The sequence below is a fragment of the Asterias amurensis genome, chromosome 11 (assembly GCF_032118995.1).
Source record: "Asterias amurensis chromosome 11, ASM3211899v1".
Taxonomy (NCBI): domain Eukaryota; kingdom Metazoa; phylum Echinodermata; class Asteroidea; order Forcipulatida; family Asteriidae; genus Asterias; species Asterias amurensis.
Window position 1 is genome coordinate 8,674,215 of NC_092658.1, and position 17,764 is coordinate 8,691,978.

At 38.0% G+C, this 17,764-nt stretch overlaps 1 protein-coding gene across 2 annotated transcripts in view; it reads left to right on the forward strand.

Annotated features, from left to right (window-relative positions):
* Positions 1-17,764, forward strand: part of LOC139944571 (uncharacterized) — a 39,323-nt gene that overhangs the window by 11,519 nt on the left and 10,040 nt on the right. The window contains exons 2-3 of one of the 2 annotated variants that reach the window (XM_071941620.1): positions 16,315-16,374; positions 17,268-17,345. In XM_071941620.1, the coding sequence (XP_071797721.1) occupies positions 16,315-16,374; positions 17,268-17,345 (138 nt within the window). The remainder of the gene's footprint in view (positions 1-16,314; positions 16,375-17,267; positions 17,346-17,764) is intronic. The other variant, XM_071941621.1, reaches the window with a different exon arrangement.

The following is a 17,764-nucleotide window of genomic DNA, read 5'->3' on the forward strand; positions in this document are numbered from 1 at the left end:
GTTCTTGGTTTGATTGACAGCATATTGCGCCACAGCACCTTGTAAACCACAACGTAGTGCTATGTAAAAGGAGCAGGTCTCATAATTCAAACGTAGTCCCACATATACCTTGCAGGTAAATACTGAATGTTGAAGCACCCTTGAGCGTCACTGAGTGAGGGATATGCGCGCTAGATAAGAAGCCACTATTATTCATATTGTTATTATATTATTAAAGACAATCCACTTTTTCTGACAGAGACACCTTTGATGCTACGTTATGAACAATCACCACCATGCACAGCCTTGGAACAGCTCTTTTGAGCCACCACTTTTCACGTTGCAACCTCAAAAGACGGACATCAAGTGACAATTAATTAGATATCCATTTCCAACTCGTTAATAAGCCTCCGAATCCTACAACCAACAGTGTCTTCGCATATCCATCACTCCTCCCAAGGAGAGATTTGTTTCAATGTGTGCCGAAAGGAATGACCAAAATATCAAATTTCGCCGTGCAAGGCTTCGCCAAGCCCTCTCACCTTAGCTAACACTTCTCTGAACCGCCCCTTTCCTAAAACGTGCTTGGAAATGAGCAATGGAGGGCCGTTGATAGTATAAAACAGTGTGAGAAACGGCTCCCTCTGAAGTAACGTAGTTTTTTTTTTTTTTTTTTTTGTCTTACTCAAATTAATATTAAAAGACTGCATGCATGAAGCCTTTTACTAATTATGCATTTGAAAGCACGTGTGCAACAAGGTTGTTTTTCTAACATTCTCTTGCAATTTTGAGGACCAATTGGGTCAAAATGTTCACATCTTTGTTAATGTATGCACTATATTGGGATACGAAAAGTGAGAGTACGGGTCTTTGACAAATACCAAAATGGGTCCAGTTCCTTTAAAATCCGTTTTGATCATGCCAAATAATACTACGTGTATAATGTATTGGTCTTGTGTTAATACCTTAATCTTCCTTTAATAGTACCCTTAAAAACGGTAAATTTGAGCATTGTAATAGTATCCCGTTGATGGACAACGAAATGATGCAAGAGTGTCAGGGTATTATACGTAGACAATCGCTAATTAGGGATTGGTGAGAGGTGTTGCCATAGTTACATGTGCGTTACATCAGGTGATTAAACTGTAGTTGGGCTGTGTTGAAGGTTGTTTGCTCTGTTGACCATTGTTTCTTCGTCACTTATGGTTGTTGTTGTTATTGTTGTTGTTGTTGTTGTTGTTGTTGTTGTTGTTGTTGTTGTTGTTGTTGTTGTTGTTGTTGTTGTTGTTGTTGTTGTTGTTGTTGTTGTTGTTGTTGTTGTTGTTGTTGTTGTTGTTGTTGTTGTTGTTGTTGTTGTTGTTGTTGTTGTTGTTGTTGTTGTTGTTGTTGTTGTTGTTGTTGTTGTTGTTGTTGTTGTTGTTGTTGTTGTTGTTGTTGTTGTTGTTGTTGTTGTTGTTGTTGTTGTTGTTGTTGTTGTTGTTGTTGTTGTTGTTGTTGTTGTTGTTGTTGTTGTTGTTGTTGTTGTTGTTGTTGTTGTTGTTGTTGTTGTTGTTGTTGTTGTTGTTGTTGTTGTTGTTGTTGTTGTTGTTGTTGTTGTTGTTGTTGTTGTTGTTGTTGTTGTTGTTGTTGTTGTTGTTGTTGTTGTTGTTGTTGTTGTTGTTGTTGTTGTTGTTGTTGTTGTTGTTGTTGTTGTTGTTGTTGTTGTTGTTGTTGTTGTTGTTGTTGTTGTTGTTGTTGTTGTTGTTGTTGTTGTTGTTGTTGTTGTTGTTGTTGTTGTTGTTGTTGTTGTTGTTGTTGTTGTTGTTGTTGTTGTTGTTGTTGTTGTTGTTGTTGTAGTTATTATTGTTATTGTTGTTGTGAGTGTATGGGGGTGTGCACATGTACGTTTACGGTGTGAATCCAACATTCCAGCCAGCATTACACTAGAGAGCAGTCGAAATCATGAAATACCATTTCTGAATAATACAAGAGACGTTAATCAGTCAAACTAAACACTCAAGCAAGTAATAAACACGGCGAAAACACTCAACAAAACAACAAAACAGAAATACGCAAACAGACAAAAACATCCCTCTGAGCCTGAGCCAGCCAGAAAGACGACAATGAAATAAACAGACCAAACAAGCACACTACAAACACCCACGTGCTCTGACGGTTGCTATCACTGTGTGGACATTCGTTGTTCTCTGTAAACTTTACAAACATATCATATTCTTCAACGCTGTTAAAGAAAAAAAAACTATGGACGTGTGTAGGTCAGTGTTTCAAATCCCTATATTATTCGGACTTCTTTTGTTCGCAGGTCCACACGTTAAAACAGTCTTATTTACAGTGTTGAACAATCTGATTTGCAGAAAAAGGCGAGTCCACAAAGTGACTGCAACACTGAGCTGGCTGTGTGGATGTATGTAGGTCCATATAAAGTTTCAATTATGCTGATTTCTTTTGTTCTCATTTCCACACTTAGCATTAAAACTCTATAGACCATGTGAACTTTGTTTACAACTAGTGTGACCTTGTGCATTCTTTGAGTATTCTGGCAGGCAAGATACTACACAGGTCCTATGGGAAAGTTGACATTTTGTGTCATAATTTCCACATAAATTCAAGAATTATTAAAGTAAAAGCTGGACAAGTTTTGAGATGTGCCCCCTTCATCATATCAAAAGTTGATAGGAATTAGACAGTGCAATCTCCATAAAATAAAAGATTGTATGTTTTCTTCCATTGGGCTATGTACAAATCGTGCCTGCAGGAAGTTCAGGCTCTGTGGCTATTTTTGTAAACATGTGATGTCACAGGTCACATCGTCTATATCCGGTGCTCCCCAAAGGTCCCAAACAATCACCAGAGAAACCCCACTCAGATTGACAACCAATCAAGCAAGTATCACCCATTAGGCAGACGGTTATTTGATAATGTATAAATGCGAACCAACAAGCAAGCACGCGTGCAGCAACCAGCTGGCTATGGACCTTTATCACGCTGTCACCAGCTTGGTCGTCTTCCCTGTTTCCATAACAGTAATGCATGCTATCATTCATTGCGCAAACATGGCACCAGACTATTATTTCGCCCAATCTCAGTTTGGTTACAATGAGTTAGAATGGAGTAAAATAAAGATGGCCACACCGTGACAAGTGTGTTGCTAAGGATGTCCTATACCTCAACGCACGATGACGCGGCAATCTAGCCGTAGCCCAAACTCTAGCCGCCAATTCAGACAGAGCCTACCATTGACATCTTATTATGCAGAATCAGTGTTCGAAAAAAAAAAAAAAAAAAAAAAACCTTGAGTTATAATCCGTCGAACAAAGCTGCAAATAAGAACACACGGAATACAAGCCAGTTCTTTGCAGAACAAAATATGTCATAATAGAAATTCCCCTTCTAATTGCTGATGGGAGAGAATACCTTCCTTTTACTAGATCCGTTCGTATTGTGCGCTCCGCCGATCAAGGCCATTGCTGATGGACACGCTGAAAGATACGCTATCAAATCAGCCAGCGCGCAATGGGCATGGTGAAACCACAGAGAAAGACGCTATGTCTGTGGTCCTTTCGCTATGGTGAAACCAACAACTTTGTGTGTAAAATCATATACGAATCGTAATTACATTTACAGGAATTCAAATTGTTCTTTGTTGTCATGTTCATCAACATCCTCCTCCCCTACTGTGCAGAAACCTCCTCTGGAGTATACTCGCACATTTTACAGGCAGTCGCCATGGTGCTGATAAATACCTCTTTTGAAATCGCCATTTTGAGACTCGTCCTTTCACGGAGCTCATTAGTGTCGAACCGACTATCTAGATCATTCGTCGAGACGGTTATAATCAGACAAAACCATACAGAGAAACCATAACAGGTAACGCACTTATGGCAACATACAAGCAACTTCACAATTATACGATTAGTCTAAAACAGACAAACGTAAATAAAAACAACCATTAGCAAACAAACATTCAACGACAAATATTCAGACAACCCATTTTGAACAAGTACATATCAAAAACCACTGACAAACTATTAAATGTATTAGAAAACAAACAACCAAATAAACAGGTAACACATACACAGATAAACCTCAACACAACTAAAACACAAAATGATAATGTTATTTCGTAAACAAATCCAGATTCCGGGTTCCGTAGTTCCTGACCCAGTTCTGGGTCAAAGAGTATGACCCGGAATCTGTCACAGTGACCCATGGGTCAATTCTGACCTAGGCATTTGTTTTCGAGTGTTTAACTTAATACTCGTTGAGATCCGGATATCCTGATCCAGATACCAAGGGTCTGGACCCATGTTCGGGTCAGTATGATCTGTTTGTGGATCAACAGGATCTGGAATATATGAGCCGAAATACTAACCTGTATTCTATTTTCGTACTACCCGTAAAGCAGACTCGCGGTGACCTGGAACGAGTTTGAGCCCAGATCTTGGACCCACATTTGGCCAACTCCTAACCTAAACAATATTTCCAAATAGTTGATGGTCTGGTGTTTCGACCCTAGCAGAGTCTTTCTCGAAGGCTAAATGACAACACAACTATACACGAACAGGTAACCAAGTGTATTATAAAATAAGCAGTTGGAAATACATGAATAGAGAGAAATAGTCAGAAAGCACACAGAAAAAAGGCAAGGGGTATGCTCGGTTTAAATAGAATATCACAGAACAAAATACACACACGGTTTATTGTTAACAGCAGATAATGCCAAATGTTTTGGTTGATAAGAAGTGCCTAATATAAATGAACGTGTATCTGTCCAACCCTGACATTTATGTACAACTCGTTCAAGGCGAACAGATGTAACGTACAATCAATGTAAAGCAAGCTCTAGGCTACAACCCGGGTAGAGATACCTGACGGTTTCTGTTTTGTTTTTTAATAATTGCCATAAAGTTGGATTAATTCCTCCTTAAATGTTTTGGTTTAAGCTTCGTGGATTGTTTGTTCACATTGACTATTCAAGAAAGGAAAATATCAGTTCCAGACTTGAAAACGCTGAAGTGTTTTGTTTTACTTGTTTAAAGGGTTTCTTCCAAGTTAATTGGTTTTCGAGAGGCCCGTTGAAGGGCTTCCAGTAAAATAATACAGTTTTATGCCTAAGATGAAATTGAGTTTGTTGCATGCATCTTTCTGGTAATGAAATCATGAGGGTCCGGTATCCAAAACGTCTTGATTTTTCATCACCTGTAAACAAGACGAATCGTCTGCCGTCGATTTCAGAGTTAGGACTCGTCTTATCTCGAGTTAGGACGAGTAACTCGTCTTAACTTATATGATTGATCGTAAGGTCTGCATGCTACAGTGCAGGGTTCGGACTCGTTCTAAGTCCTAAGATTAGTCTTAAGTTAGGAAGAGTTTTGTGAAATCGACGGCTGGTGTTAGATGTGGGAGGGAATTCCCCTTTATAGGGACAACCCACGTGTTTAGGTAGGGACTGGAAACACAATCTACAAGGAAGGTTCCGGTCTGGGATTCGAACCGGGGTCACACTAGGCGAAAGTAGCAGATAGTAACCACGTTTCAAGCCTATCATGATACCTTTGCTCTTTATACGTTACAGTCTTTCATGAACAAAATGGAACAAGTCAATGATGTAACTGCACTGCAATAATTTAATGAAATCGAAACAAGAAATCAATTTGAATGACACGCCGCATTGGTATCTCGTGTACCGTATGGTATCTAGAAGAATGGGTGATGATTTGTTAAAAAAAATGCAATTCAAAATTACCATTATGACAAACTAAGTTCAAACATCCAAGTGGCTCTGTTGTCCAAGCAACAGAACTCCGTTGAAGAATGTCATTATTTGTGCAATTAACCGTGGTGGTGGTAAAGTGTGGTTTGTATACCGCTAGAGCTCACGAAGACAAATGCCTTTTTACGAAAACGGTTTCCATGTATCAGAGTCCAGCTTTCTTCAGAAGACGATCAGAGCATACTGATCGAAACGTCGAGTTGAAACCAATGTTTTTTTTTTTCAGAACCACCCCAACTCATTTAGAGAGTATCAATGCATGGTGCTACCGCAAATCTCATATCGTATTTCCACCGTGCAAAGTTTCAAATTCTATTTGGTTTCCATGAAAATTGCTCAACCAGTGCCAGGTGATTTTATCTTCAAAACTATCATACAAATTGTTTCCCTTCTAATTTCTTTTGTATGAGTATAATGGCCAGTCATTAGTTCACCAGTGACCCGAAGCGAGGCAATTGCTGTCGTGAACTGTTTCCATTAAAAACAATAATTATTTATGCATAACTTGCATTATAATAAAGGACACGCACAAGCTACTTTAGTTCAGCCAAACAACTGTCAATACTAATATTTTGCTATAATTCCTTTTCGCATCCCTAGTTCTGAAAAAATGGTTTCACGGCGAATCCTTGGGCCTTTTTGTATAAGTGAGAAAGATACCAACTCGTGTATCACCATTGCGTATTGTAATGCACAATGCGGTAACGAGTGAAATTCTGTAAGTTGAATAAACTAAAATGCATGTCATCATTTGTAGGTCTGGGTTTCACTCGTAAATTGTACAAGAAATGCGTAACGATCGAGTGCTCAGCAGTTGTACCATAGTTTAGACCTCTGTGAACATGACAACGGTTGCCGTTTGGTATTCCTGTTTAATTTAGTGCTCGTCCGTCGTCATAGAAACTAAACATCAACATCATCTAGGCTAAAATGGCATTAATGGTTCGGTCTATAACTGAAATGCTCTATTGGTTCTTAAAATGTTATGCTATACTAAGATGCAACACCAAATCATCGGAGAATATTATATGTATATTGTCATTTGAGTTCTCATTGCTCTATGCTATTGTTTACTCCTGTTGTCCTCTTCCATTATTTTCTGCTGTTGTTGTCTGCTATTGTTCCTGCCCTTTGTTCTCGTAGTTGTTGGTCTTTGATGACCCCTTTTTTGCGCACTACTGACTTCAGGGGATTCTGGGAAGAAGATGAATGGAAGCGGAATTGTTACAGAGTGCACCATTGTTCCTTTGTATCCGCAAATTTATTTCCCCTATTGTGACTTTTGTCGTATTAATCGCGTCTGCTTCCTGGAATTATTGAACGAAAAAATTAAAAATGATTACCGGGGTTTTCACTCATGCAACAGCCGCCGGACAGTAATGAAGGCAGTAATTCGCCGTCGACATAAGTATCTTGTCTATTCCTATAATTTTATTACAAGCACAACGGATTGAAATAAAAGTGTAAAGTGCATCACTTTTTTTCCTTTCAAACATTGAAAGGGTGTTTTGTCTTTCAAGATGAGAGAAACCTTGCTTTTTAAGACAGATTATGGATGTGATAAGAGGTTTTGGATGCTTTGAGAAGCTGAATCCGGAAAGCTTACTGGCGTCTATGCCAGTCAAAATGCGTCAAGCTGTCTTGGTTTAAGGGTACTGTATAAGTCAAAATGAATCATTTTGTTTCCCCTAGAGCAGAACATGAGTTGAGCATAAAACACTCAATTTCATTTGACAATATTAAAAATAGAAAAGTGAACAGAACTTTGATGGGAAAGTGCCTGGTTGTTTTAAGACTGTCACTCACCATCGACCTAGACAAATTATTCACCGAACTTTTAGTCAGGAACGGTGCGTGCTTTCCCCCCGTACGTTCATGTATGGCTTATTTCGCTCACGTCGATTGAAATAAGCAGCGGTGATTCTTTTGGTATTCCAAATGCTATTTTATCGCCACTGACATTTATTTAAAGACACTGGAAACTATTGGTACTTGCCAAAGACCAGTCTTCTCACTTGGTGTATCTCAACACATGCATAAAATTACAAACCTGTGAAAATTTGAGCTCAATCGGTCGTTAAAGTTGCGAGATAAAAATGAAATAAAAAACACCCCTGTCACTCGAAGTTGTGTGCTTTCATATGCTTGATTTCAAGCCCTCAAATTCTAAATCTGAGTTCTCGAATACAAATTGGTGGAAAATTACTTCTTTCTCGAAAACTAGGTGACTTCAGAGGGAGCAATGTCACAATGTTTTATATTGTCAATAGCTCCCCCATATACTCATTAACAAGAAAGGTTTTATAATTATTTTGAGTAATTACCAATAGTGTTCACTGCCTTTAATAATATATATTTTTGTCTTGGGATCATTGACACTGTGATCTTCACTGTTGAAAAAGAATAACTTCCAATAAAGAAAACTTTTTGCACAACAAAATCTACTCAATGCAATTTTCAGCTCTCACTCCAGCCAATAGACAATGTATTTGCTAAGCAAATTTTAAGCGGAGTACCAGTCACAACTTACTGTAATTGTTTCTGCTAAGCAATTATTCTCTGTGCTCATCATGTTATGTGCTTATAGGCTTTATGAAAATAGGCTCTGGGCTCAATTTGATTGAGATGCTTAAGCATAAAATACTGCTTAACATTTGTCTGCTAAGCACAACTAAGCAGGATACCAGTTAAATTTCGTAAATAGAAATAGCAGTTCAGCTAGTAATCTTATTCTGGTAATCATAATTGTGTTGTGCTTAGTAACTTGTTATGCCTAAGCAGCATTTGGCTCTGGTGGTTAGATACATGAAAACACAGGCACTGCGTCATTAATGGCCCACACGTTTGAACATGTACTGACTAACTACTATACTAATTGACCCAAGTGGTAATGATTCTTGCTGAACATGTGGCGGCAATGTGTGCTTTTACCGCATCCTTCCTGGATAGATATATCGATCAAGAATTATCCCAATAAAGTCGTGCGTCGCCATCATTGCATGTTGAGTGGTACTCAACTGCAGAAGATATACACAAAATAAATAAATGTACATTTTTATTCTTATTCTTAATTTGGCCATTAAACATTATATTGTCAATAATTTTAGTTCTATTAAAAATCAATACAAACCATCAGCAGTTACCATGGTATCCATCTTGACGTCTAAATTGAAGGGGTTTCGTAAAATGCTGCTCTAGGTCGGACCTCTTGAAAAGCCATTAAAAATGGACCCATTCTATTTGGTTGCTGGGCTACATTTTATATCGAAGAAGAACTTGTGAAGGTTTTATGGCGTTGATGGCTCGAGCTTGTAGCGCAGACAGACGACTATTCTCGCCGGTTACAGGGTTTTAATACCTTTTGTAGATCAAGTTTGAGGCCATTGACATGAATCCCTACTCAATGTGAATGAAGATGTATGTAGTATAATTTACATGTAGAAGTTTCAGCTTCATTAGTCGTAAAATGTTTGAGAAAATAAGTGAACATCACAGAGCAATGTTTTCAGTAGATCGCGAAAACACGTTGTAAAAAATACCATCACAAATTACGAGAGCTTATTTTGATTACCACAATCAAATGGCAATATAAACATCATAATAATGGTAATAATCGTCAACAAGAACCACAAAGGGTTTAAAATCAAAGCAAACAAATAAATGAATACAAATACAGGGACACAAATACCAAAAGCATTTATAACAAAAATGCATTTTAAAAACTTACCACAAATCCCTGGTAAATGATAAGCCGTTTTTGATTTTTGCACTCAGGCGTGACCCAGTTATTCGGTAACATTCTCATAATTATGAGCATAACAAGTTTGTTTGAATCACATAAAATCATGCACTATCAAAAATAAGTACATATCCTGTGGTGAAGATTAATAGAGAAAGGAAATAACACACTTGTGTTTTTTTGTCCAAGGTGAATCAATAATGTTTCAGGCGCGTGCTTGTACTATTGACTGTGGGAACAAACGATTGTTTACGCCCATGAAGCACATCGATAATTACCATCCTTGTGCCGTAGTTTAGATAATTATCAGCAACATGAAAATACCGATTCTTAATTTCTCTCGACTCTGAGAAATGCAAAGTGTGTTTACCTCTGCAATGCCCGTGGCCTTCTTTAAAATTTGGAGTAGAACAAACGTTTAAACTGAAAACTCTCTCTGGTAAAAACAAATAAGAATCCATTTGAAATATTGATTGTTAATGTTATTGTTTTGGGGTTTGTTCGTGTTTTTTTCATGTACATGGTGTTTCCGCAAACCTCACTTATTCTCATCATGCACCAATTCAAATCTTATTAATCATTATTTTTTTCATTGATCATAACTCAAAGACACTGGACACTATTGGTAATTGTCACTTGATGTACCTTAACACATGCATAAAATTACAAACCTGTGGAAATTTGAGCTCAATCGGTCGTCGAAGTTGCGAGATAATAATGAAAAAGAAAAACACCCTTGTCACACGAAGTTATGTGCGTTCAGATGCTTGATTTCGAGACCTCAAATTCTAAATCTGGGGTCTCGGAACCAAATTCGTGGAAAATTTCTTCTTTCTCGAAAACAATGTCACTTCAGAGGGAGCCGTCTCTCACAATGTTTTATACTATCAACTTCTCCCCAATACGCGTTACCAAGTAAGGTTTTATGCTAATAAATATTTTGAGTAATTATCAATAGTGTCCACTGCCTTAAAAAACTAGCACATTTCATTTTTCTGTAGACAATTGGCAGACGTTCATTCCTGGTTTGAATGTCTAATGTTGCATGGCTTTGGCAGAAGTATTAGTATAACGTGGATAATACCTAAACCGCTTACCATTGAAACAGACGGCAGTACCAGTAATTTGTTGTTATTTGCATAAATTAATTCACAGTTTGTTATTAGATATGCCCGCTTCATCTTCATAATCACCCATCAGTAAACAGCCGCTTAATGTATTGTTTTGATCCTCTCAATATCAATAGAGCAGCTATGACCAATTGTCTCTCTATACGTGGAAACGACCTTGATGATAAGACGTTGATATGCTTCGCATCACTGCATCAATTTGTCATTTCTAGTAATACGCAGTATCTAAGTGGTATTTCCTTCTGCTGACAAACAGATGCTTACGTAACATTCCAATGTCATATATTATTAGTACCTGGGGACTTGTACATGTCTTTATCATGGAGTATCATGGATGAAATAGGGTTGCTTGTGTGGGGTTGCACCACTGCTTGGCACATCTTGCTATTTACCCTCTACGCATCACCACATCAATTTGTCATTTTAGCAATTCTCAGTGGTATTTCCTTCTGCTGACAAACAGATGCTTACGTAACATTCCAATGTCATATTATATGATTACTTTACTATTATTATTAAAAAAAAAACATTAAAAAAAACAACGACAACGACAACGACAACGACAACGACAACGACAACGACAACAGCAACAGCAGCAGCAACAACAACACCAACACCAACAACAACAACAACAAACAACTACAAACAAACAAACAAACAAATAAACAAACAAAAACATTCGCATGTTAGTCTCCACATAATGTAGGAAAAAACTATAAATAAATAGTAAACTTGCGGGTACAACCATGGAGCTATAACAACCATGTGTAAATCTCTTTTGTAAGTGTTGGCCCTGAGAAGAGCCGGTTTGGTCTCGACGTTTCGAACAGTATACTCTGCTCGTCTTCAGGAGAAACATTTGCTTAGGACCGAAGGTCAATGTATGGTGTACTCCCGAAGTGCTCTTTTGTTTTGCCTGCAGCGTGGTTGGTTACCTTCAAGTTGTCTGCTTAAAGGTTGCCTCATTTGACAAGGCCTGGTTCGGCCCCATGATCAACGATCGAGCAGTCTAGGTCTATCGATACGCATTACGCTACCTTGTCAAAGTGTTCAAAGGTTCTTAAAGGCACTGGCACTATTCGTAATTACTCAAAATAATTATTGCCATGAGAAAAACTTCTTGGTGACGACGATGGAGAACTTTTGGTTGTATAACACATTGTGAGAAACGGCTCCCTCTGAAGTAACGCAGTTTTGAGAGAGAGGTAATTTCTCACGCAATTAAAGGACTTGAGGCCTGAAGGCTTTTTAGGTGTCTTAAAGCAACAATGGTGTTTTTTCTTTCATTATTCTCATGCAACTTTGACGACCGATTGAGCTCAAATTTTCACAGGTTTGTTATTTTATGCATATGTTGGGATACACCAAGTGGGAATGTTTGTCTTTGAAAATAATTACCAAATGTGTCCAGTGCCCTTATGACGAAATTGCCACACTCGTCACCGTCGTTTCCGATTAAAAGTGCATTGTCAGCACGTTTCGTTATTGCATTATTTGTAATGGAAACAAGAAGGAAATAACTATAATATACATAAAACTAACCCAAACATCAACTCATACTGGAAATAGACTTCTAACTGATATTTAAATGTAAAGTTCGTTCTGCAATACAAAAGTGATAGGCTAAGTGTCATCAAATAAATGTTGTATGACGTAAATGCTCCCCTGACAACGAGCGCGGGGGAAAAAATGAAATACAACAAATTCTGGTTGTTTTGTTGTTGCTGGGAAACCATATCAATAATAATCTTCAGCTTGCTAAAAAGAACCCCTCGACACTCAACCGAAACGTGACATATCTTGTTATAGAGAAGAAGAAATTGCCCCCCTACGTCTCGAGATGCGTCTAATATAAACTGTCTGGATGTCTAATGATCCAGTGCCTGTATCAGGGTCCAAGGTTCCAGTATCCTTCTCTCAAAAACAATGCAAGAGATGCATGTTTTAAAGAGCCTCACCACCAGTATTCTCACTTGGTGTATCCCACACAATGCAAAACGTAACAACTCTGTGAATATTTTGACTCAACTGGTCATCGACATTGCAAATGAGTAATGAAAGAAAAAAAACCTTGTTGCACAAATTTGTGTGCTATCAGATGTCTAATGAAAGTTAGCCTTGCTCAAGGCAGTCGTACTATTGTCTTCAGGTTTGAGGTCTTTCTCAAAACCTACCTCTTTCTAAAGAACTACGTTACTTCAGATGGAGTCGTTTCTCACAAGGTTTGATACTATCAACCGCTCTCCATTGCTCATTACCTTTTTTCCCTCTTAAACAAATTATTTTGAGTAGTTACCAATAGTGCCCGACCAGTGCCTTTAATCCGAGGGGGGGGGGGGGGTAGTTGTTTGTGATGTGATGAGTTCTTGGTAACGGTCTTAGAGATTAAAATATCTTGCAGTTCTTTATTAGGCACGTCTTGCCTGGTTTCCTTTACACCACCTTGATAAAAACAAACACAGATGAGGAGGCTTTTAAGAAAGTGTAGAAATGAGGGTTGACCTTTAAGGAACACGAATTGCCTTGGATCGGTCGAGTTGGTCTTTGAAAAACGTTTGTAACCGTTTGTTATGAAATGCGTATGGTATGGTTTAGTATGGGTGTTTTAATTGTATGGATTTTAATATGTTTTCTTTTAATTGTTCAGCGCCCAGGAGCATGTTAACATGGATAGGCGCTATATAAATTTCCATTATTATTATTATTATTTGCAAGATGTGGTAAAAGTAGAGTACAATGATCCACACAAGTATCACTCGAAATTGTACGGTTTTCCTTTTACCTCGTCGACTAACACGGTCGGCCATTTAGGAGTCAAATTTGGAAAACCGTGCAAGTTGTGCGGATCATTGTATTCTGCTTTTAAAACATCTTTCCAACCATTATGCATTTTATAACAAACGGTTACAAACGTTTTTATATACCAACTCGTCCGATCCAAGACAACGTGTTCCTTTAAGGCTGGGACAGGACGTACATTTAAAACAGAGACGTCTTTATAATAGTACCGGGTGTCTCCATCATTAACCTTAGTTGTATCTAAAAGCTAATATTATTTTTTATAATGAAAACATTTTTGAATGTTCATGACTGGATTAAATTGCATGACGTTGTGTGTGGTGCATATAATAAAGGCATCGTTTAGAGGCACCGGACACTATTAATAATTACTCAAAATAATTGTTGGCTTAAAAACTGACTTGGTTACGAACAAAAGAGAGCTGTTAATAGTATAAAACATTGTGAGAAACGGCTCCCTCTGAAGTGACGTAGTTTTTTAGAAAGAAGTAATTTCTCACCAAAATATTTAATTGAATCCGAGACCTCAGCTGCTGAGGTCTCGGATTCAGGCATCTGAAAGCACACAAATTGTGCGACAAGGGTGTTTCTTCTTTCATTGTTCTCTCGTAACTTCGACGACCAAATTGAGTTCAAATTTTCAAAGGTTTTATATTTATTTTATGCATATATTATGTTTGTATACACCAAGTGAGAAGACTGTTCTTTGACAATTACCAAAGGTATCCAGTGCCTTTAAATCTTAATTACTTTGTAAACGGTTGTGTTATTAGCAACATTTTTTCGATTATGAAGTCGTCCATGAATTGTGTTCACCGCTACCAGTAAATTTTGCTCCTTACCTTCTGTTTTAAATCAAGAAATATGGATCGTGGTCTGCCAGTGTGCTTATTCAAATATGGGTAAACTCAGAATTTGTTTTCGGTGGAAAAAAACGCAAAAATAGCATTGAGGGGCAGAACTATTTTTAACAAGTTTTTAACGATACCAGGACTAGATTTGGAAGGTAAACAGATACAATCTTACCTGACAGTTCTTTTGTTTCTATATCTATTTAAAGCCATTGGACACTTTCTGAACAGAACAAAAATTAAAAGTTCACAGATTTACAGATATACAGAAGGTAATGATGGAAGACTTCCCTGTAAATATTATTCCATGAAATGCTTTATAATTTTAAGAAAACATTAACACAATTATCAATCCTCGATATCGAGAATAATGGATTAAATTTTAATTTAAACACATGTCATGACACGGCGAAACGTGCGGAAACAAGGCTGGGTTTTCCCGTTATTTTCTCCCGACTCCGATGACCGATGGGCCTAAATTTTCACAGGTTTGTTATTTTAAGTGTGTGCCTTTACTTAGACAATACTGTTGACCGATGTTGTGCGATTGCTTTAAGAAAGTTTGGGTACTACGCGGTTGTATTTTTATTACATAGGTTGTTTTACCCGAAAGTCTGTATAGCTCTACTAAACAATTCGACATATTATTTTTCTCCTTTTAGATACAATGCAAGTAACAGCACATTATTATATGTATTTGTTACCATGAAAATATAACCCCGGTTGGCATGGTAACGGACATACACGCACTCAATCGAGCGGGAGATACTCCCGCACATTAGCCACGCTCCCTTGCCATGGGGTCGTGTACAGGCCTAGCCGAGTGTGTTATAATATGCCGGTTTCCATCTAAGTTTCCATATATAAATGCATTGTAATAGAGGGAACTGATGGCAACGCGTAAAGCCATTAGAGGCACCCTAGTCCTTTCCCGTAGTGTAAATAATACATGCTTTTTGTGCAAGATAACGGAAAGATATGAACAAGAATAAAAAGAGATGGATGTGCCGTGTAAACTAGAACACGAATCTTGACTTGTTTTCTTTTTTTTTTCAAATGAAAAACTTGGGACGTAGGTTTAGCTCGAGATAGGAATTGTGTGGTACTGGCCCGTTGCTCGTTGAGACAAATAGACAATTTATATTTAATGTATACTGTTTGCTCCGGACATTTTTGCATATGCAATCGTGTCCGGGGCTATGCAAAAACCGTCCGATGGACATGTGCATGACTGTACATGTAAAGTGCGCGCGTAAGCGAGCGTGCATGCACTGAACCTACGTAGTATAATATGCAGCATGAATATTCACGTAGTTTATGATTGCAGCGAATACCCAACAGCCGAACATTTCCCATGTAATTCATGACATGCACTTAGCTTGTACAAAAACGGCGAACGTGTTCCGTCGACCAAGGGCGTTTAATTTAATGCGAGGGCGGTTTTGCACGGGGGCGGACACAACTGCATATGCAAATGTGTCCGGCCGGACACAATTGCATTATGCAGCAGCGTCCGGGCGGACACGATTGCATTATGCAAAACCGTCCGGCGGACGTTATTGCATATGCAATAATGTCCTCCGGATAGTATTGCATAGAGGACATTATTGCACGCGACACCGGTCTACCAGATTTCCTCCTCCCATTCTTAGGGGTCAACAGAACAATATTTGACACTGGTTCATCTTTGCTCATGTATGCAGTGGGCAGCAAAACACATCCTTCTCTGTCTGATTTTTGCTGAGAGCTTGGGTAGGTTCCCATACAAGACTTTGTTGGTCAAAGATAAAGAGGAACACATATAAAGAGGACCTTTGTGTTCCAAATATTTGAGAAGATGTTTTAACAGGGTATGGAACGAACAAAATAAAGCCCAACAGAAGTTTCCACACACCAAAGGGATGCAAACATATAAATGTTGTGTATTTACGTATTGTTGGTTTTTCTGCTCTCTTCATAAACTAGCAGTATAGGATCACCTATTTACCTGTTTGGGAACGATTGAATATTTTCTCTGACTTTTTTATTAAATTTCGTTTACAGATTGGGAGTGTTTAAATATCATCATGAATCTATCCACCATGAAAAACGCCAAGGAGTTGTGTAAGTACCCCCTCCATCACCTCTTTCCTTATTACTACACTTTTCACGACCCCGCCCAAGACTCCCACCCGCTACAACGTTAATGGGTACGCCGCTTTCAGAGTTCCAGGGTAGGGAACCTTGTTGGTCAACAGCCTTGGGGATGAGGATGATCTCAAAACTAGACAACCACGATTTAATTTTTCCGAGCGCCATTTTGTTTTGAAAGCAGCACATACGTCATGCATGAAGGAAAATAATGCATGTTTAGTGTTTCAAATCGATGATGGTTGGTTGCATTGTGTTGTAAACCCAATTGGCTGACAAATCAAAATTCACTTAAGAGCTTTCTACATGAGTCTTAGAATCTTAAGAAACACACACACTACAAACTCAAACATTGCACTTAAGTAACTTATTAATGAAATGGAATCTGATTGTATCAGTAAACAGCAGCAGGTTATCGCTAAGCTTTTCACTAAACGTCAATGGAGCATAGAAAAATGGAGGAAGACTTCATAAGGAAGTTTTTAGTACGACGTTTTTATTAACAATGCTTGGAACATGTGTCTTTGGTCTGTTCGTATAACACAAATCAATGTGCAAGATTATTTAACGAAAATGAGACAGACATATGGAGTTTCCAACGCTGTTAATGAGGAGTTGCACATTTAACTACAATGTGATTGCACGTGGTGATCTTTACTTATTAACGACTGCTTAAAAAAATGTGTTCAAAGACTGACAAAGTTTGGACGTTGATGGCAGCATCACATGCATCACCAAAGGGATCGTGTGTAATTATTGCCTTTTAAGGCAGTGAAGATCGTAGTTCATTAGGAAGTAAAGGCGAGTCTTTAAAAGATTAATAATCGTATATCCAAACTGCTTGATTACTTATTGACTGCCGACAGCTCCTTTGGTTGGGGCAATATCGAACAGGACAAAACCAACCGAGTATACTCTAACAAAGGTTATAGAGACATCAGAAGGTTAGTGTTTTTGTTGCTTTTTTTTTTTTTTTTTCAACTTCTTTTTATTCACTCACGCAAATCTATTTCTCATAACATGATGAATTAACACTCATTCTGTGGCAGTTTTCTTGTATTTTTTTCTTAATCTTTCCGCAATTTTTATGTGTTCATTGCACATGTGCACTGGCAAGGAATGCCAACATTTAAAACTCGATGCACAAGTGACACCCATGACACTAATCAGAAAGAAGAAGCAAAACACAATTTTGGAAGAGGTTTTATTTTTTAACTTGAATATTAAATTGGTTTAAGTGTTTCGTCCGTCTGTCCGTATTCATGTTTAGACTTTTAGTCCTTGACGTATTTTTGTGTTCTACTATTGGCTTTAGACCTAGGCCTTATTAATATTTTTTTATCTGCAAATTAACATTCCTTTT